Genomic DNA, 23016 nt, shown 5'->3' with positions numbered 1-23016 from the left:
ACCTACCTCTAGCTTGAAAAACATCCATTAACCACTACACTTAGTTTCCGGTCACTCAGCCAATTTCGCATTCATGTTGCTACTGTCCCATTTATTCCATGAACTATAACTTTGCTCACAAGTCCATTGTGTGGCACTGTATCAAATGTCTTTTTGAAGTCCATGTACACCGCATCAACAGCATTGCCCTCATCAACCCTCTCTGTTACCTCTTCAAAAAACTCAAGCAAGTTAGTTAAACATGATTTTCCCTTTAAAAAATCCATGCAGGCTGTCTTTAATTAACCCGCATTTATCCATGTGACTATTAATTTTGTCCCGAATTATTCTCTCTAGCATTTTCCCCACCACTGAAGTTGAACTGACTGGCCTGTAGTCACGGGGCTTATCTTTGCAACCTTTTCTGAACAAGGGTGTAACGTTTGCAATTCTCCAGTCTGCCGGCACCACTGAGTCTAAGGAAGACTGAAAAATTATGGTCAGTGCCTCTGTAATTTCCACTCTCACTTCGCTCAGTATCCTTGAATGCATCTCATATGGTCCTGGTTCCTTATCCACTTTGAGTACACTCAACGTATCTAATACATCCTCATGAGCAGTTTTAAACACTTCTAGTGTCTGAAATACCTCCTCTTTCACCATTGCCTTCACCATGCAAACTATTCATTTAATACCTTAGCTATGCCCTCTGTCTCCAATGTGCAAATCCTCTTTTTGGTCCCTAATTGGCCCCACTATGTCAATAGAAAACTTTAAGATTCCCTTTTATGTTAGCTGCCTGTCTCTTTTCATACTCTCTCTTCGCTTCTCGTATTTGCTTTTTCACTTCCCTTCTGAACCTTCTATGTTCAGCCTAATCTTCAGTAATATTTTCGACTTGGCATCTGTTGTAAGTACACTTGTTCTTCTTTATCTTAATCTTTATCTCTTTTGTCAACCAGGGAGCTCTGGATTTGTTTACCCTACCTTTCCCCTTAGAGGGAACATACCTTGACTGTGCCCAAGCTATCTCTTTGTTTTCACTGTTCAGCAACCATTTTTCCTGCCAACCTTTGACTTCAACTCATTCGTCCCACATCCGGTCTTACCCCCATTGAAGTTGGCTTTTCCTCAGTTTTTTTTATTTGTTCATGGGATATGTGCATTGTTGGCTAGGCCAGCATTTATTGCCCATCCCTAATTGCCAATACTGTGTGTTTGTGGTATATGGAGTGCCAATCAAGTGAGCTGCTTTGTCCTGGATGGTGTCAAGCATCTTGAGTGTTGTTGGAGCTGCACCCATCCAGACAAGTGGAGAGTATTCCATCACACTCCTGACTGGTGTCTTGTAGATGTTGGACAAGCTTTGGGGAATCAGCAGGGGGTGAGTTACTTGCTGCAGAATTCCTAGCGTCTAACCTGCTCTTGTAGCCACAGCATTTATGTGGCTGGTCCAGTACAGTTTCTGGTGAATAATAACCCCCAGGATGTTAACAGTGGAGGATTCAGTGACGGTAATGCTATTGAACATCAAGGGGAGATGGTTAGATTCTCTCTTGTTGGAGATGGTCATTGTCTGGCACTTGTGTGGCATGAATGTTACTTGTCACTTACATTGGATATTGTCCAAGTCTTGTTGCATATGGACACGGGCTGCTTCAGTATCTGAGGAGTCGCAAATGGTGCATTCATCAGTGTACATTCCCACTTCTGACCTTATGATTGAAGCAAGGTCATTGATGAAGCAGCTGAAGATGGTTGGGCCTAGGGAACTACCCTGAGGAACTCCTGCAGTGATGTCTTGGGACTGAGATGATTGATCTCCAACAACCACAACCATCTTCCTTCGTGCTCGGTATGACTCCAACATGTGGAGAGTTTTCCCCCTGATTCCCATTGACTCCAGTTTTGCCATCCATGGTGAAATGCTGCCTTGATGTCAAGGACGGTCACTCTCACCTCACCTCTGGAGTTCAGCTTTTATGTCCATTTTTGGACAAAGGCTGTAATGAGGTCAGGAGTTGAGTGGCCCTGGCGGAACCCAAACTGAGCGTCAGTGAGCAGGTTATTGCCGAGCAAGTGCCGATTGATAGCATTGTTGACAACACCTTCCATTACTTTGCTGATGATTGAGAGTAGACTGATAGGGCAGTATTTGGCTGGATTGGATTTGTCCTGCTTTTAGTGCATAGGATATACCTGGTCAACCTTCCACTATGCACGGTAGATGCCAGTGTTGTAGCTGTATTGGAATAGCTTGGCTAGGGGTGCAGCTAGTTCTGGAGCACAAGTCTTCAGTACTATTACCAGAATGTTGTCAGGACCCATAGTCTTTGCAGTACCCACTGCCTTCAGCCGTTTCTTGATATCACATGGAGTGAATTGGATTGGCTAAAGACTGGCATCTGTGATGCTGGGGACCTCAGGAGGAGGCCAAGATGGATCTATCACTTGGCACTTCTGGCTGAAGATGGATGAAAAGGCTTCAGCCTTCTGTTTTGCACTGATGTGCTGGGCTCCCTCATTGTTGAGGATGGGGATATTTGTTGTGCCTCCTCCTCCTGTTAGTTGTTTAATTATCCACCACCACTTGATGTGGCAGGACTGCAGAACTTGGATCTGATTCATTGATTGTGGGATGGCTTAGCCCTGTCAATCGCATGCTGCTTCCACTGTTTGGCATGCAAGTTGTCCTGCATTGTAGCTTCACCAGGCTGACACCTCAATTTTGGGTTTACCTGGTGCTGCTCCTGGCATGCCCTCCTGCACTCTTCCTTGAACCAGGGTTGATCCTGCGGCTTGATGGTAATGGTAGAGTGGGGGATATGCCGGGCCATGAGGTTACAGATTGAGGTTGAGTACAATTCTGCTGCTGCTGATGGCCCACAGTGCTTCATGGATGCTCAGCTTAGAGTTGCTCGATCTGTTCGACATCTATCCCATTTAGCACAGTGGTAGTGCCACACAACACGATGGTGGGTATCCTCAATGTGAAGATGGGACTTCGTCTCCACAAGGACTGTGCAGTGTTCACTCCTACCAGTACTGTCATGGACAGATGCATCTGCAACAGGTAGATTTGTGAGGATGAGGTAAAGTACATATTTCCCTCACCACCTACCACAGACCCAGTCTAGCAGATATGTCCTTTAGGACTCGGCCAGCTCAGTCGGTAGTGATGCTACCAAGCCACTCTTGGTGATGGACATTGAAGTCCCCTACCCAGAGTACATTCTGTGCCTTTGCTACCCTCAGTGCTTCTTCCAACTGGTGTTCAACTTGGAGAAGCACTGATTCATCAGCCAAGGGTGGGTGGTAATCAGCAGGAGGTTTCCTTGCCCATATTCGACCTGATGCCATGAGACTTCATGGGGTACAGAGTCAATGTTGAGGACTTCCAGGGCAAGCTCCTCCCGACTGTATATCACAATGCTGCCACCTCTGGTGGATCTGTCCTACCGGTGGGCCAGGACATACCCAGGGATGATGATGGTGGTGTTAGCGACATTATCTCTAAGGTATGATTCCGTGAGTATGACTATATCAGGCTGTTGCTTGACTAGTGTGTGGGACAGTTCTCCCAATTTTGGCACAAGTCCCCAGATGTTAGTAAGGTGGACTTTGTGGGGTCGACAGGGCTGGATTTACTGTTGTCATTTCCAGTGCCTAGGTTGATGCCAGGTGGTCCGTCTGGTTTCATTTCTTTTCTTAGACTATGTAGCTGTTTGATACAACTGAGTGGCTTACTAGGCCATTTCAGAGAGCGTTTAAGAGTCAGCCACATTGCTGTGTGTCTGGAGTCACATGTCGGCCAGACCAGGTCAGGACGGCAGATTTCCTTCTCTAAAGGACATTAATGAACCAGATGGGTTTTTACAACAATTGACAATGGTTTCATGGTCAACACTAGACTAGCATTTAATTCCAGATTTATTAATTGAATTCAAATTTCACCATCTGCCGGGATGGAATTCGAACCCTATCCCCAGAGTATTAGCCTAGGCCTCCGGATTACTAGTCCAGTGACATTACCACAACATCACTGCCTCCAGTTAATTATTCTTACTCTGGATTGCTCTTTATCCTTTTCCATAGTCAGCCTAAACCTACTGATACAATGATCACTGTCCCCTAAATGTTCTCCTACTGACACTTGATCCACTTGGCCCACCTCATTGCCAAGAACCAGGTCTAGCAGTGTCTCCTTTCTTGTTGAACTAGGAACATTCTGCAGTAGAACATTTTCCTGAACACACTCTGGAAACTCTTGCCTTTCACTATCCTTTACACTACTATCTATCCCATTCTATGTTTGGATAATTAAAGAACCCCTTTATAACTACCCCGTACTTTTTCCACCTCTCTGTAAATTCCTTGCAAAATTGTTCCTCTACATCCTTCCCACTGGTTGGTGGCCTATAGACAACAACATAACTTTTTTGTTCCTTATCTCTAGACAAATAGATTCTGTCCTCAACTCCTCTGGGACATCCTTTTGCTCCAGTACTGCAATGCTCTCCTTAATCAATACCGCCACCATTGCAGCATATAATCAGGTAGTGAGGAACATTAAAGGGACAGTACATCTCCAAAGAAGAAGCAAGCTTTGTTGGCTTTCGCTGCAATAGAGGCCTATAAAGATAGGTACTTGAGGGCTGAATTTGAATGAGAGAAGGTCTCTACTCGGCCCAATCCCTTCAGTTTTAGAAATCAGGGCCATTACTGCTGCGATCCCGGTCCATGGCTATCTTTCACCAGCCAGTCCCAGAGAGTTATAGCAAGAGGGGTGGACATGTGGGAAATGGGGCAGTGAACCAGACCCTCCTCTCCTGCTGGAATTTATATGCAAGGGTTTTATGGCAGCAGTCCCGGGGGAAAGAAATGGAGCTTGTTGTTGAGGGAGAGGGAGGCGTGGCTGGGGAGTGTAGCGGTTGAACTTGCCATGCAATTTTGCCTCATTTTCCTCCACTATTCCAATTGAAATCAGGTAGTACCACATAGGAAATTCCTGCCGCAAGAGTCAAAACATTTAGTTTAGAGATACAGCACTGAAACAGGCCCTTCGGCCCACCGAGTCTGTGCCGACCATCAACCACCCATTTATACTAATCCTACACTAATCCCATATTCCTACCACATCCCCACCTGTCCCTATATTTCCCTACCACCTCCCTATACTAGGGGCAATTTATAATGGCCAATTTACCTACCAACCTGCAAGTCTTTTGCCAAAGGGATACCAACAGGTAAGCCACAGACTCCCCATAGTATAATAGTTAAACAGCACTTGCTGGATTACGTAGCTGCAAAAAAGAACATTTGGCAATTTCATCCACCCACTCAGGTTGTTATCGCCAGTTGGCTATTTCTGACACTGCACTGCACTACTTATTGAAAAAGCAAGTTATTGTAATATGTCCATCATTAATGGCTTCATGTGTAAGTTTCTCATAATGAATTGGAATAATCTTTTGATACAAGTGCAAATTTTAGGCCTCAACATTCTATTCAAGGAGTTTCCTCCTTGTTTTGGAACCACACATCATGTGGTCAAAACTCCATAGGGCTGGGACAGAGGATTGCATCCTAGTGTAAATGCCAGGATGTGCCCAGCGAGGACCTTTGCAGATGAGCCCACCAACATGTTTGGAATTGATGGGGTTCCTTAATTTCCCTACTACTGGCAGGTGCTCACACCACTAGGGATGTAGCTAGAGTGCCCAACTGCCAAAGAGGCCACAAATTATAGCTCAATGTTGCCTGAAAAGGGGCTAAATGTAAGGGAAATCTGTCCATCAGAAAGAATTATAGATTTTCCCTAACAGTCCTTCTTTGTAAACAGGCTGTATTTAAATATGAAAGAAACTTGCCTGATCTTTGGGTATCTAAGCCACAACCCTAGGCTGGATCCACAGATGGGGCCCATGTATACTCATTGGTGCCCTGGCAAATTGCTGATGAAATGCCAGGTTCCTCCAAGGGCCGGAGATGCAAGTACTTCCAGTGTTGGGAGTCTCTGCCCCTACCTGCACTCCCTCCTGCGACAACAACCTTGTAAAAGGGGTGAATGGAGACATCAAAATCCTGATACTAAGCTGGGAACCAACATTTCCAGGCCAGGGCCTAATTTCCAGTCATTTTGGCACACTCCCACCAGTATGATGGTAAGGGAGCCCTCGATATTTACTCGGGGATGTGAAGAGAGTAGTGGGGGAAGGATTTCTAGATGGGAAATATCTTTACAATTTTATGAACATGTTTCCTGCCTAAGAGCCAACCAGATTGACAAGCTGGTCGCCTCCTGGGTAGGAACACAGTCGGGGAGCAGATGCTAGGTAAGTAAGAGATCATGTGGGTGGAGTCGTAGATTGGGGGTAAGCACTTAGAGATCGTGGAGGGGGGGTGCCTTGCAGGAGTTGGAGATTGGGGGATTGTGAGGATCTATAAAGAGGCATGTTTGTAAGCTTAAATAAAAACAGAAAATGCTGGAAATAGTCAGCAGGTCAGGCAGCATCTGTGGAAAAGAAAAAAAGTTTGTAAGCTTGTTAGACCTGCAAGAAGCACTCTTGCTCCTTCTGGCCAATGAGCAGTGGTGGAAATGCACTTAGCTGATGGGTCCGGCCATTTTCACCTCCTTTTATCGGCCCTAAGAAACCTGACCTCCATGGGTTAAAATCAACAGATTTCAGTGGAACAATCCACCACTTGAGAGCAGATCGGTCGCCCACTTGTCGACCCACCTCCGTTAAAACTGCAAGTGGGTGGGTGAGAAGCGTGTTTGATACTTGAAAATCTTTTACCTTGCACCTGCCCCCAATCCAACCATTAAAATTCCGTCCTCCCCCACAGGGTATCAGAAGAGCTGTGGATTTATGGTCCCACTTATCTTTTAATTACTTTAAAGTGGCGGATCAGCAGCAAAATAAAACAATTTTTTTTTTAAATTGAGGTTGCATATGCCTTATGTTGACATTATGCACATTGAAAAGGAAATTAAAACAAAACCGCATATTGTGTCATCTTCAGTTGTACTGTTGCACAGATTTTTTATGATGAAAAGATTGGAAGAAGTGCACAGTGGCGGGGCGGGGGTAGGTGTGGGAATAGTCATAGCCAAGACATTTTACCTCACATATACCATCTATGCACACATCAGCTCTTTCCTCAGAGCAAGTTGTTCCATCTTTGACTTTACTTGAAAGAGCAAAAAAGAAGTCAAAATCCTCTGCTGCACAATAGAGTTTGCAAAGATCATGGTCTGTAAAGGACAAATGGGTACATGATTAGATTTAGAGCCACTGAAGAAATAAATGTACAGAGCACAGAGAAGTCTTAAACACACTGTAAGAAGGATAAGTCTTAAATGCAATATGAGCACAAGCTTAAAATATCCAAGAAATAATGGGCGGTATTTAATGGAGGTGACAGGGGTCTCGGCCACCAACTGAAGAGCTGGCGAGAGCCCCGCATCTAACTCTTTTCGGGAAGGCCTGCCGCATCTTGTGCCAATCAGGCACTTAACTGGGCAGCAGCAGGCCTTCCCCGAGATTAAGGACCCTGGTGATGGAAGTCCCACCACTGAAAGGGGCTTCTTTTACTCAGCACTGCTACTATGGAGGCAGCGGCTGCTGCTGGTACAGCACCCACCCGAGGCCCAGGATCTTCGATGGAACCAGGACACTGGTGAGTGATGGTGGGACGGATTTCGCGGGCTGGTGGTTGTGGGGGAGGGGGGTTAGCAGCAAGGGCGGGGGGGGAGTGGCGGGGGAGGTGGTGGGCTCTCAGTGTGCCCCCATGCCCCAACTGTCCAAAGCCAATTTTGGGTCCCTCAATCAGGCACTAAGTGCTTTTGGACACCCCTGGGAGGGGTTTGCTTGTTGTGCTCTCTGTGTGGCAACAGGCTTGCCATATTTATATATTTATGTGAGGGTCACCACTCTGCCAGCAAGGATGCTTGAACTACCACAGCCGGTACAGGGATTGAACCCGCGCTGTTAGCATTTTTCTGTATCACATTTTAGCTGTCTAGCCAACTGACCTAAATGACCCCGATCACTGGCGTTGGTAGACATCCTGTTTTGGGATCTGGTTTTCAACTGAGCGTAGACTGATGAGCCCAATGGCTCCTCTCTCTTTGATACAGTCTTATGTGAAAGAAGCTTGGACAGCCTCAGCATGATTCATTGCACAAAACTGTCCACAAATTGGCAATCTCATTCAGAGATTATAAGAATGCTGGCTTAGGACATTTTCGTTGTTGCAATAAGGAGTGTAATAAGGTTGTGATTAAAGCCTTTAGTTCGGCAGTTAGACTGGGTTTTTAAACACATTAAGGGGTAGAGCTTGACTACTAGGTCAGCTACCCATTCCTGCAGCCAAAAGGATGCCGCGATTTTCAGGTCAGGCCTCATATGAATTCGACTGATCAGCTACAGAGGCCAAACGGACGTCCTGAGCCGGCTCGCTGGTTTTGGGCCACAGGAATGTCAGCTGGCTGGGATGCTGGAGGCAGCCACAGGTAAGTTCTGGAATTTGTGATTGTGGGGGCGGGGGGTGGTGGGACTGAGGGGGGCAAACCCTGACAGGCAGCTGCTCGCTCACAGTATTTTTGTGGGGCACAGCAGACTTACCTGCGCAATCTACTTTGGCTGAACCACCAGTTGATACAGGACAGAGCGTGTCCTATAATGGCAAATGTGTTCACAGGATCCTGATCTGAATTTTAAATGGGCCTACTGCCTGACCTGGGGGTTGGCAGTTGTGTAGGGCTGGGGGAGGAGTGGCAGGGAGCACCCCAACCTCCCAGCAGTAGGCCCAGGAGAAGATTGCTGTCACCACAGGGACAGCCGCAACATGATGTTAATTTTTTTCCCCTATAATTTCTGGGACTCTGCTGCCTGTATCTGCCAGGCAGGAAGCCTCAAGATGCTAACAATGGGTACCAAAAGTAGAAAAATATTCTATTTCTCAACAATGACAGCCCTTGTATTAATGAGCACAGGAATTCACCAAAAAGTTTCAGAAGTATAAAATTGTTTAAAGATTAATTTAAAAGCTATAATAAAAATACTTGAAGAACCTACAAAGAATGTTCAGCAGGTCAAGCAGCATCTGTGAAGAGAGAAACAGAGTTCATGTTTCAGGTCGATGACCTGTTATCAGAACAGTTCTGACAAAAGGTCATCGACCTGAAAGATGAACTCTGTTTCTTTCTCCATGATGCTGCCTGACCTGCTGAGTATTTCCAGTATTTTCTGTTTTTATTTCAGATTTCCAGCACCTGCAGTATTTTGTTTTCCTACAAAGAATGTTTTTGGATATAAGTTTGGTTTAACTTAGTAAAAAAAAAATTACAGCATTGTCTAAGTTGCCAAGAAACTGCCCAATCAAAAATAATGGCATGTGATCAGTGCATGGCTAAATCTGAGGCTGAAGCCACCACAGTACTGCCTACTAGTGCATAGTTAATTTATAGATACTGGGGGTTTCTGTGTAATACAAGGTACAGTTGGCAGACCCAAGTCATACTGCAGGCTGTACCTTGCTGCAAGTTGCATTCTGCCTACCCAGGAAAGACTCTTTGCATGTGATTTGAAAGCACGCAGAAAGGTTTGTTTCCCACATTCTAAATTTAAATCCTATGAGATAGCTGGTAGGAGTGTTCGCTTCCTTCTGATATTAAAAATATTACATGATAAGCTTATAAAGATCCCAGGATGTCCAACAGACTGGTCAGTTTTGAAGCTTCACACAGCACCTATGGAAGCTATACTGTACCCTGTGCAAAAGGCAAGTGCTGGAAGACTATCGATTGGACCTCACACTTCTGCACACTCAGAAGTCAGATCACAAACCTGATTGTTCTAGTTATATTGACATTTTCAGGTTGCTGTGCATCCAAAACCACTTCACAACAACTTGCAAATGATAGTAGAACAGCAGACTTATGGAGCAGTTCACAATGCACAAACATTTAAAAATAGAAACAGTTTTTTCTCCTTTCCCATGAGACCTCACACTTTCAGCAGTTTGTTTAAGCTGATGAAATATATGTTTAAGGTCGCAGACTGCTTCTCAGATCACTGGCATCAACACCAGCTTGTCTTTCTTGTCTCGAACACTGCAATCTAAAGTTGACAGTAAGCCACAGGAGACAGCAGGAGAGATGACCAAAAGCTTGGTCAAAGACGTACATTTTAAGGACCGACATAAAAGAGGGGAGAGAGGTAGCGAGACGGAGAGGTTTAGGGAGGGAACTCCAGATTTCAAGGTCTAGGCGACTGAAAGTACGGCCACCAATGGTGGAGTAATTAAAGTCAGGGATGTCAAAGAGGCAAGAATTTGGGAAGTGCAGAGATCTCGAAGGTTTGTAGGGCTTAAAGAAGTTACAGTGATTGGAGGGGAAAGGCCATGAAGAGACTTGAGAACAAGGACAGGAACTTTAAAATTGAGGTGTTGCTAGATCGTGAGCCAATGTAGGTCAGCAAGCAGAAGTACAATGGGTAATAAAAGCAAAATACTGTAGATGCTGGAAATCTGAAATAAAAACAAAGTATTGGAAATACTCAGCAGGTCAGGCAGCATCTGTGAAGAGAAACAGAGTTAATGTTTCAGGTCTGTGACAGGTTCTGATGAAAGGTCACTGACTTGAAACGTTAACTCTGCTTCTCTCTCCACAGATGCTGCCTGACCTGCTGAGTATTTCCAGCAATTTCTGTTTTTATTATAGTACAATGGGTAAATGGGATTAGATGCAAGTTAAAATATACTCAGCAGAGTTTTTGATGAGCACAAGTTTATGCAGTGTGGATGATTGGTGGCTGGCCAAGAATAATCAAGTCTAGAGATAACAAAGGCACGGATGAAGGTTTCAGCAGCAGATAAGCTGAGGCAGGGACTGGAGCCCGGTGATGCTATGCAGGTGGAAGTAGCCAGTCTTGATGATAGAGCGAATATGTGGTCGGAAGTTCATCTTAGAGTCAAACACAGACACCAAGATTGTGAATGGTCTGGCTCAACTTCAGACATTTGCCGGGGAGTGGGATGAAATCAGTGGCTAGGGAACAGACTTTGTTGACTGGGGTGGAAGGAAGATGGGGGAGAACCAAAGACACCAGCTTCTGTCTTCGCAATATTTAGATGGATGAAGTTTCTGTGGGTCTGAAACCGGATGTCAGAGAAGCAGCGTGGGCATTTCAGGTAATTCTCTGGCTACATTTCGATTGAAAGGAATGGAATCAGGCAAGGATAGTCTCACACAGCCAAACAATGGAGGAGATCCACTGGAGGAGGATGATGTGGTCACCAGTGTCGAAGGCTGCAGGTAGGTCAAGAAGGATGAGAAGGGATAGTTTACCACAGTCAGTCACATGGGATGTCCTTTGTAAATTTAATAAGACCCATTTCAGTACTGTGGCGGGGAGGGAAACCTGATTGGGGGGAGAATTGAATGTGGTATTGTGGGAAAGATGGCCACGGATTTGGCAGGCAACAATACATTCAAGGACTTTGGAGAGGAAAGGGAAACGACAGATGGAGTGGTTGTTTGCAAGGACAGAGGGGTCAAGGCTTTTGTTTTCTGAGGAGAAGGGTGATGACGGCAGATTTCCAGGCAAGAAGGAGGAATAGTTAACCATATCAGCTAACTCGGGGGCCAGGAAGGGAAGTTAGGTGTTCAACATTTAGGTAGGAATAGGGTCGAGGGAGCACAAGGTGGGTCTCATGGACAAGATGAGTTTGCAGCAAGTACAATGGGAGATGGGATAGAATCTAGAGCAAAATGTGGGTTTAAGGACAAGGCAGCAGAAAACATATGGGAAAGTTTGGCTGGGTGGAAGGGAGGGAAGCGGAAAAGGCAGCTGATCGGATAGTCTCAATCTTTGTGATAAAAAAAAGTTCACAAGCTCCTCAAACTTATCAGAAGTGATGGTGAAGGAGGCATGTGAGGCTGGTTTAAGAATATGGAGCAGAGAAGTTGGGGGTTATCTTTCCATTCCAGGATAATCTTTGAATAGTCAACAGTTTTGGCAAAGGAGAGCAGGTCCCGATAATGCTTTATGTGCTCCGAGCAGAATTGGCAGTGAATGGCTAAACCAGTTGTCTGCCATAAGTGTTCGAGTCTACATCCCTTGCATTTAAGGGAGCAGAGATGAGGGCCATAGAGGGGAAAAAGCTGGATGAGAGAGAGGTTTTAATGGGAAAAATGTTTCAAAGGTGGAGGAGAGCATGTGACTGAGCAGATCTGGAGCTGCAGAAATATCATGACAAATGGAGTGTCAAAGCCTAGACAGTTGGGAATTTGAAAGTGTGGTGGTAAGTGACTCGAGGGAGAGATTTTTACAGGGTGGACACAGAAAGGAATGGGGTTTGCAGGGGAAAAGGAGATGTGGGTGGAGTGTGATATAAGGAAATGATCAGAGATGGCCTGATCTGTGATAGAGATGATGGGAGTAGTGAGGCCACCTGAGATGGTGAGGTTGAAGAGGTGGCCATAAATACTGTTTAGAAACTTAGAAAAATAGGAGCAGGATTAGGCCATTCGGCCCTTTGAGCCTGTTCCGCCATTCAATACGATCATGGCTGATCATCCAAACTCAGTAATCTGTTCCCGCTGTCTCCCCATATCCCTTGATCCCATTAGCCCTAAGAACTATATCTAACCCTTTTTTGAATATATTTAATGATTTGACCTCAACTGCTTTCTGTGGTAGAGAATTCCACAGGTTCACCACTCTCTGGGTGAAGAAATCTCTCCTCATCTCCGTGCTAAATGGTTTACCCCTGATCCTTGGACTGTAACCCCTGGTCCTGGACTTACCCGCCATCGGGAACATCCATCCTGCATCTAGTCTGTCCAGTCCTGTTAGAATTTTGTAGGTTTCTATGAGATCCCCTCTCATTCTTCTAAACTCTAGCAAATACAAGTCTAATCGACCCAATCTCTCTTCATACGTCAGTCCTGCCATCCCAGGAATCAGTCTGGCGAACTTTCGCTGCACTCCCTCCATAGCAAGAACATCCTTCCTCAGATAAGGAGACCAGATAAGGAGTTTAAATGGACAAACTGATGTCCAGGTGCAAAGACAGAGGAGTGAATCCAGAAGCTATTTGAAGGGCAGTGCACTGAAGATGTATTTCCATAGATTAAATATTTCTTGTGCCCTTATTGAAACAGCTGTTGCAAATGCCTAGACTTCCACGTAAAAAAAGTGCTCGTAACAAACCAGACAGCCACTGTGCCTGTGGATAGATCCCGAGACTCAACAGCTGACAAATCTAAAAGCCGCAACAACAAAGCATTGCTCTGGTCACTATTGCTCTAACCTTCAAATTTAGAATCAAGAAATATTTTAGTGATACACGTTTGAGAATTTCCTATTAATTTTAAAAAGCATGCAAGTTGTAGAATTGTAGATTAATTCCTCAAAAGTCACTGCTTGTTGATCAAAAACTGTAGCAACAAAGCATCATTCTGGCCACCTTTGCTCCTACCGCTGCCAAGATAAGGCCCTTGGGGTGACTTGCCAGTGAGGCAGCCTGGGTGTGTGGAATACTTCACTCAGAAACAGTCTCTACTGCCTAACCTTCTTCAAGAAGAATGGTGTTAGTAATACACCAGACAGCTACCAGTACTTGTGGATTAATTTCCTGGGAATCACAGCCATTAAATCTAAGCGTTATAGACAGGTAATGCCAGTTTTATCCTATCTAATACCTAGGTGAAGCACTTTGCTTCATCTACCATGTAGGAACTGATTAAATGAATTTCAATTTTGGCATTTGTGAGTGATGACTTTGAAAACCTAATGAATAAACCAGCAGGTTTTCATGTTGTTCAACAAATAATTTTAAAGATAAATCCTAACTGTAGTCATGTTAAAAGTAACATAAGAGAATGTATCCTGAACTATCTCATCCTGTCCAAGTGCTTGCTGACATCACAAATTGCTCATTTTGCAAGGGCAGTGCTTACCCCCAATTCAAAACTGCCATTCCTCCTCAGAAAACCCATTGTTGATTCTTTGACTCTTTCTAATTACCATCTCATACCTAAACTTTCTTTCCCCTCCAATGTCCATGAGCACCTTACTACTACCCAATTCCATGCTCACATCTTCAAATCCCAACAACTTGAATACTGCATTGAAACTGCCTGAGTCACATGACTGAATCTGATGCTTTGCCTGTCCACATCCTCCTCTACCTCTCCTCAGCATTTAACTTAGTGTACCACTTCCATCTCCTCCACTCTCTGTCCTCCGCAGTTAACTTTTGTGGGGCTTGTCATGTTTGGTTTCACTCTATTTATTCCAATGTACTCAGCACATATTCAGCAATGGCTTCTCTTCCTAACCTGTAGTCACCTCTGGAGCACCAAAAAGTTCTATCCACTTCCTCATTTGTACGCGACCTCTTGGAGACAATAGTCCCAACACAATCTGAAGATTTTCCAGTATCCTCCCCTAAAGCCTGCAGCAGACTGATGCGAAGCCAAGATATGATATTGTGGGGAGTTTTCAGTTATTTTGTCAAGGGCAAAATGTCCATTCACCCTTACAAGCCATATGATGGTGAGGTGAAGAGCTGGGGTTAGGACTCCATACACCAGAAATTCCCACTCCTCAGGCTATATCAGAACCTAGCATATGGTATGCATAGTTAAGTGAGGTCTACTGGCCTCCAGTAGGGCAGAGGTAGTCCTACTTATTCCAATGCAGCATGTTTTCTTCTCTCACTTTGCACAGTCACCAAGGAGCAAGGCAAAATTCTAGCCACTGCCTCATTTAGAATGTGGATCTTTGACAAATCAGCCCCTTTAAGCAAAAACCTGGGCAACCTCCCCACCGAGGGTGGGTCTGTGCTGGGGGTACTAGAGGTATGACCCTGGTGTAACTGCTGAGATTCTGACTCAAGGAATTTCAGGATCATTAGTTGCAGACATGGCGTCATTTTTCACAACTGCTAACAATATCCAGTTCTCTCTCTCCACCACCACCCTCGATTCTAAAACCTAGCTTCTGTTAGCAGACTGTCTACCTGACCTTAAGTCATGGTGAAGCCAAAATGTTCCCCACTTTCTGGGAACCTGAAGTAGTCTTATTTAACTCCTGCCAGAATCTCCGTATCTTTACTCTTAACTTCATCTCCCTCCAGCTGCTGACTTGGGTTCAACCAGATAGTGCACAACTTTGACATTCTCAGAATCATAAAATGGTTTCAGCATAGAAGGAGTTCATGTGGTAGAAGAAGTTTATTTTGGCTCTCTGCAAGAGTAATTGAGCTAGTCCCACTCTCCTGTTCTTTCCCCACAGCACTGGTCACAATACTCCAGTTGAGACTGAACCAGTGTTGTATAAAGGTTCATCATAAATTTCTTGCTTTTGTACCCTTTGTCTCTATTAATAAAGTCCAGAATCCCAAATGTCTTTTTAACCACTTTCTCAACCTGCCACCTTCAACAATTTCTGCTCATATACCCCCAGGCCTCTTTGTTCCTGCACTCCCTTTAGAATTGTACCTTTTATTTTATAATTCCTCTCCTCGTTCTTCCCACCAAAATCTATCGCTTCACACTTTTTTTCTCCTGTAATTACAGCACAGAGGGAGGCCATTCAGCCCATCAGGTCCATGCCTGCTCTCTGTAGAACAATCCAATCAGTCCCATTCCCTTGCTCTATCCCCGTAGCCCTGCAAGTTTATTTCTCTCAAGTGCCCATCCAATTTCTTTTTGAAATCATTCATGGTCTCTGCTTCCACCATCCTTGTAGGTAGTGAGTTCCAGGTCATCACCACTCCCTGCGTAAAAAAAGTTCTCCCACACATCCCCCCTGCATCACCTGCACAAAACATTAAATCTGTGTCCCCTAGTCCTTGGACCATCAGTTAATGGGAATAACTTTGCCTGCCTCACCTCAACATGGCATACTCTTGTACACCTCTATCAAATCTTCCCTCAATCCCTTTTGCTCCAGTGAGAACACCACCAGCTTTTCCAACCTAACCTTGTAACTAAAATCCCTCATCCCTGGAACCATTCTGGTAAATCTCCTCTGCACCCTCTCAAGGACCCTCACATCCTTCCTAAGGTTTGGTGACCAGAACTGGACACAATACCCCAGTTGGGGCCTAACCAGAGTTTTATAAAGGTTCCGCATAATTTCCCTGCTTTTGTACTCAACGCCTCTCTTTATGAAGCCCAAGATCCCATTGCTTTGCTAACTACTCTCTCAATATGTCCTGTCACCTTCACTATCTATGCAGATCTATGCACATGAACCCCCAGGTCCCTCTGTCCCTGTACAACCTTAAGGACTGTGCCATTTAGTCTATATGGTCTCTCCTTATCCCTTTTACCAAAATGGATCAGCTCACACTTCTCTGTATTAAATTCGATCTCCCATTTCTCTGCCCATTCTGTGAGCCTATCTGTCCTGTTACAGTTGATTTGCATCATCCTCACTGCCACACCTCCAAGTTTCATATCATCAGCAAATTTTGTAATTTTACTCAAATGTCCACCCATTCCACTAGCCTGTCTATGCCCTCTTGGACTCTATTACTATCCTCCTCACAATTCTCAATACTTGCAAGTTTTGTGTCATCTGCAAATTTTGAAATTGTGCCCTGTACACCCAAGTCCAAATCATTGACGTATATCAAGAAAAGCAGTGATCCTACTACCGACCCCTGGGGAACCCCACTGCAAAGCTTTCTCCAGTCCAGCAAACAATCGTTCACCATGACTCATTGTTTCTGTCACTCAGCCAACTTTGTATCCATGCTGCCTTTTTATTCTATGGGATTGAACTTTGCTGGCAAGCCTTTTGGAAGTCCATATACACGTCAACTGCATTGACCTCATCAACCCTTTTTCTGTTACCTCATCGAAAAATTCAATCAAGTTGGTTAAACACAATTTGCCTTGAGCAAATCCATGCCGCCTTCCTTAACTAATCTATATTTGTCCAAGTGACTTAATTTTATCCTGGATTATCATTTCTAAAAGCTTTCCCGCCATAGAGGTTAAATAGACTGGCCTGTAGTTGTTGGGTTTATCCTTATAGACTTTTTGAACAAAGGTGTAACATGTGCAATTCTCTAGTCCTCTGACATCCCCATATCTAAGGGGTATTGGAAAGTTATGGCCTTTAACTCTGCAATTTACACCTTTACTTCCCTCAGCATCCTTGCATGCATCCTGGTCCTGGTGAGATCAACTTTAAAGTTCAACCAGCCTTTCTAATACCTCCTCTCCATCAATTTTTAGCCCATCCAGTATAGCAACTACTTCCTCATTCACCAGGGCTCCGTCAGCATCTTCTTTCTTGGTAAAGACAGATGGAAAGTACTCATTTAGCACTTCAGCCATACCCAGGTCTCCTTTTTGGTCCCTACTTGACCCTGCGCCTCCTCTTTCAGCCCTTTTAGTCAAAACTTCTGGATTCCCTTTTATGTTAGCTGACAGTCTCTTCTCAGACACTGCCTCACTTCTTTTTTCACTTCCCCTCTGAACTTTCTATATTCAGCCTGGTTCTCACTTGTATCAACCTGACATCTGTCCTATGCACTGTTTTTCTGTTTAATCTTACTCTCCATCTCTTTCATCATCCAAGGAGCTTTGGCTTTGTTCACCCTAAATTTTCCCCTCATGGGACGGTACCCGAACCATCTCCTCTTTAATGACAGCCGATTGTTCTATGACAGTTTTGCCTGCCAATTCTATATTCCAATTTACCCAGGACAGGCCTCTTCTCAACCTACTGAAATTGACCCTCCTCCAATTAAGTATTTTTACTCTGGATTGTCCTTGTCCTTTTCCATTGTATCATAAGATTAGCTATAATCACTGTACCCTAAATGTTCCCCCACTGACACGAGACCTGCCTCATTCCCCAGAAATGGATCTAGCAATGCCTCCTTTCTCATTGGGTAAACATACTGGTCAAGAAAATTCTCCTGAACACACTTTAGTAACTCTTCCTCCTCTCTGCCCTATACTCTATTATCCAAGTCTATATTAGGAGAATTAAAGTTTCCCGTTATCACTGCTCTATAGTTCTTTCACCTCTCTGTAATTTCCTTGCAAATTTGCTCCTCTATATCTTTCCCACTATTTGGTGGGAATACACCCAGTAGTGTAATGGTATACCTATTTTTTCTTAACTCTAACCAAATTGATTCAGACCTTGACTCTTCTGGACATCCTCTCTCTCCCCAGCAGTGTAATATTCTCCTTAATCAATACTGCCACCCCTCCTCCTTTTGTTCCTTCCCTATCTTTGCGGAACATCTTGTATCCAGGAATATTTAGTACCCAGTTCTGCTCTGTTTTGAGCCAGGTTTCCAGTATCACCACAACATATTCCCATGTGCCTATTTGCATCTACAGCTCACCAATCTTATTTACCATACTTCATGCACTGTAAATCTGAATGAGATCTTACTGTATTCCCTCACAGTCAGACCCCATGTAAAACCTTACTGTTTTTTACTCTGATGCTATCTGTCTCCCCCAATCCTTTATGCATTTTGTTTCTCCTTTCTAATGTTATATCATGCTTTCCATCCCCCTGGCAAATTAGTTTAAACCCTCTCCCACAGCACTAGCAAACTACCCTGTGAGCACATTTGGCCTGGCCCATTCCGTTCCATTCCAAGGACTCCATTCCATTCTTCCAGTTTCTCCGTCTCCGATGCATCTGCTCTGACGATGCTACCTTCCATGACAGCGCTTCTGATATGTCTTCCTTTTCCTCAACCGAGGATTCCCCCCCCCCCCCCCACTGTGCTTGACAGGGCCCTCAATCGTGTCCGGCCCATTTCCCGCACCTCTACCCTCTCCCCTCCCTCCCAGAACCATGACAGGGTTCCCCTTGTCCTCATCAGTCTCCATATCCAAAGGATCATCCTCCGCCATTTTCGCCACCTCCAGCGTGATGCCACTACCAAACGCATCTTCCCCTCCCTTCCCCTGTCAGCATTCCGAAGGGATCGTGCCCTCCGTGACATCCTGGTCCACGCCTCCATTACCCCTACCGCCTCGTCTCCTTCCCATGGCACCTTCCCTTGTAATCGCAGGAGGTGTAATACCTGCCCATTTACCTCCTCTCTCCTCACTATCCCAGGCCCAAACATTCCTTCAGCTGAAGCAGCGATTTATTTGTACTTCTTTCAATGTAGTATACTGTATTCGCTGCTCACAGTGTGGTCTCCTCTACATTGGGGAGACCAAACGCAGACTGGGTGACCGCTTTGCGGAACACCTCCGTTCAGTCCGCAAGCAGGACCCCGAGCTTCCGGCTGCTTGCCATTTTAACACTCCCCCCTGCTCTCATGCTCACATCTCTGTCCTGGGATTGCTGCAATGTTCTAGTGAACATCAACACAAGGTTGAGGAACAGCATCTCATTTACCGATTAGGCACACTACAGCCAGCCGGACTGAACATTGAGTTCAATAATTTCAGAGCATAACGGGCCCCCCATTTTACTTTTATTTTTAGTTATTTTTTCTTTTTCCTTTTTTTAAATATATTTTTTGTGTTTATTTTATTTTATTTCATCTTAGTTTGTTCAGTTTGCTTACCCACTGTTTTTTTCATATTTGTACTTGCGGCTGTTCAATTTTCAGTCCGTTAACACCCTCTCTATACTAATGCTTTGTCTTTCAACACACCATTAAAATATTGTTTGCCTTTGCTCCATGACCTTCTGGTCAACTATTCTGTGACTTTGTCCTATCTACACCTTCTCCTTTGTTATCTCTTGCCCCACCCCCGCTTTACTTGCATATAACCTTTTACATTTCTAATATTTGCCAGTTCTGAAGAAGGGTCACTGACCTGAAACGTTAACTCTGCTTCTCTCTCCACAGATGCTGCCAGACCTGCTAAGTATTTCCAGCATTTCTTGTTTATATTTCAGATTTCCAGCATCCACAGTATTTTGCTTTTATTTTGTCCTGGCCCTGTTGAGGTGCAAACCATCCTGTCTGAACTGGTCCTAACACCCCCCAGAGCTGTTCCCAATGTCCCAGGAATCTAAAGCACATCTCCCCAGCCACGCATTCAGCTGCACTATCTGTTCAACCCAAAGCTGGGTTTCAAACCCCACAGCCCGTATTTGAACCTAACTAGTCTGTCGAAAATAGATTGTGCCTCCAACTTACACCCAATCTGATTTTACTCTGCAATGAAGTTCTCCTGCTCCTTCTGGCTCCAAAATATGGTAACTAAAAATGCTCAAACTTACCTTTCAGGTAGTAGCCTCCAGTGGTCCCTTTAAGGACTGCTGATTTGGCTGCCCTATGCCTGAAGAAACTGACTGCAGCAGTCTGTGGTCATGCACAATCAGATTTTGCATCATATGCAAGGGGCCTAATACCCTTTTCAGGCATGCCCCTAGACAATTATGGAGGAGCCTTTATCAATATGGCAACTGTTGCACTTCCAGCATGGAAGAAATGTCTGGCTGCTACCCACCATATTGGACCTTTCAAAGCCTATTTTAAGCCTGTAAAATAGGGCGGACATTTCAATTTTTTGGTCTTGAAACTTTCACTCAGACCTCTGCTCTGCCTCCATCCACTGCTACTGAATATCTACACTTTTGTAATGCCAAGACTTGTCTTCTTCAAAAAGCTCCTCAACAATCTCCCCAGCACCTTTCTACACAAACTCCAACTTGTTTAAAATTCTGCCTCCTGCTTGCCTATAACCATGATCCTCACCAACTTCCATCGGTTCCCTGTCTCCAAAGGCATCAAATTCAAAATGTTTGCCCTCATTTACAAATCCTTACATGGCCTTACCACTAGGTAAGGGTGTAAACTAGGTAAGTTCACAAAAATCTTCAGCCTTGCATCCCAGGGCAATCCTACAGTTGTTTAACACTGCCCTGATCCCATTTCTGCACCCATCCCTCCCTCACCCTGCCCAGGCCTGGTATTCTTTACTCCATGTCTGTTACCTATCCGAGTTCCACCTTCTGAAATCCCTTCCTTAAATCTCTTTTTCCTGCTATTCTCTCTCTGATTTTAAAAGCATTCCCCAAATATATCTTTTTAATAATGTTCTTTGTCAATTCTTCTGATTCTCCTACTATTATTCCGTTTATTTTCTCCTAGATGAATCTCTGTGAGACATTTTATATTAAAGGTGCTATACAAATGCAAGTTGTTGCTATTATTATAAGCTTACAAGAAGCTTCAAACTTCATTTTGAAATTGAAAATTACTTTTGTAGTATCAAAACAAAGCAATATTGGCATTTGACCACACAGGATACATAATATTATTCATGATTTGCAAAGCAATATGTTGGAGCCTTTTTTTAAAATAATATATTTACCCTCAACATGAATATATGGCTTCCAGTTGTAGTACCATCCTCGGAATGGTTTGCTGTTGTATTCTGCACACTGCTGTGATCTAAAATCAATGCCATTTTTAGGGCATTTTTGATTATTGCAAAGCTTGTATGTGCGATGAGTACCATCACAGAATTTTCCTCCATATTGGGGCCTATTGAGAAGAAGAATGCATTTTTTTCATATAACATAAAGCATCAGAACTAACATTATAATTAAGAAATAGATACTAAAAACAAATGGTAAACATATTCATAAAATCTACCCTCATAAGACTGTAGACGTTATGCCAATAGTTTGGTCAGATTATACTTGTAATAGGATGATCAATTTTGCAGGACAATGTTTTGCACCCCAAGGATGCCTTAAATACTTCCAACACCATACAGGCACAGGCTCCGTTTTGGATTTGGTGGGATTGTTGAGACCTAACAGCAGCAATCGCCACCAAAAAATAGCTTTTTTTTTTACTGGCGTCAAGAGGAGCAGAGCTAACATTTCAAACCAGTCAGTCCAGAATTTTTTAAAAAGACAGTTATTGATTCATGAAATGTTGACACATTATAATGAATTCCGGTATGTCTTTTTTTTTAAGGAACTGTAAATGAAGTCCAGAATCAAGAGGCAGGAAACCCACAGCTCTAAAGTTATGTTTTATATATTACACTCCTGGTCTATTTTTAAAAAAAATGTGATTAAAACTGAACATCCAGCAGTCAAAGGGCTTCAGCATTTTATTTTACAACAGAAACATCTCTCTACAGAAACACCACAGAATGTGTTCCCACCCCAGTGATATTTGACAAAGCATGACTGTTGTTTCAATGCATGACCATTATAGTTTGTCATAGCAATCAATTACACAGGTGTGGACAGGTGCATTCCTTTTCAGGCACTTACAAGAGCCAGGGAAAACAATCATGCACCTGATTGAGTCTGTCCTCCCTTTTATTACCTGCTGTGTATTTGTCTTGCAACTCGTCTTATTCAGCTTAGAATCCTTAACTTACCATGATCAATCAATTCCACAAACAATTGAACAAGCACTTACATTCTTGTGATGTCACCTGGCTACTGATACATCACTCCCCTTTCCCATGTATTTTAAGACCACTGTGAAGTCAAAAATGCCAAGTTGTTTCTAACACTATACTACAGAGTCTTTCTTTATAGTATGCAGTGATTAAGGAATCTCTTGATCTTCTTTCTCCACAAACCCCCTCCCCCTTTAAAGGGCAAAACATCTCCGCTGTCCAGGCTGTTGGGCTAGAATTTGGTTCTATCTTCTCCACATAACTAGTGGCACCAATTCCAGTTGTCCTGTAGTCAACAGCATTCCTCAAAGTAAACTCACCGAGCTCTGTGCAACTAGATGCAGCAAAGCCCCTCTCTTTCACAGGTCTTTCAGTTTACCATCACAGAAACAATTTCATCCTTTGGCTTGTTAAAATGCAGTGAATCGATTCAGTGCAACAGTGTGCTTGTCTATGATGCAAAATAGTGTCATGATAGTAAACAGTGAATAAGATAGTAATAGACTCCAGGAAGACACAGACAAAAATAGGAAGATGCATGGCAGGTGGAATTTAAAGCAGAGAAGGGTGAAGTGATTCATTTTGGTGAGAAGAATGAGGAGAGGCAATGTGAAATACATGATACAATATTAAAAGGG

General features: G+C 44.0%; 1 protein-coding gene across 2 annotated transcripts in view; it reads right to left on the bottom strand.

Annotated features, from left to right (window-relative positions):
• Positions 1-23016, bottom strand: part of LOC137384581 (A disintegrin and metalloproteinase with thrombospondin motifs 16) — a 375653-nt gene that overhangs the window by 116502 nt on the left and 236135 nt on the right. For both annotated transcript variants that reach the window (XM_068058730.1, XM_068058724.1), the window contains 2 exons: positions 21326-21498; positions 7107-7237 (listed from right to left, as the gene is read on the bottom strand). In XM_068058730.1, coding sequence (XP_067914831.1) covers positions 7107-7237; positions 21326-21498 — 304 coding nt within the window. The remainder of the gene's footprint in view (positions 1-7106; positions 7238-21325; positions 21499-23016) is intronic.

The sequence above is a fragment of the Heterodontus francisci genome, chromosome 2 (genome assembly GCF_036365525.1).
Source record: "Heterodontus francisci isolate sHetFra1 chromosome 2, sHetFra1.hap1, whole genome shotgun sequence".
In the NCBI taxonomy this organism is placed as follows: Eukaryota; Metazoa; Chordata; class Chondrichthyes; order Heterodontiformes; family Heterodontidae; genus Heterodontus; species Heterodontus francisci.
Note: the sequence above shows the minus strand (reverse complement) of the source record. Positions and strands in the feature narration are given on the sequence as shown.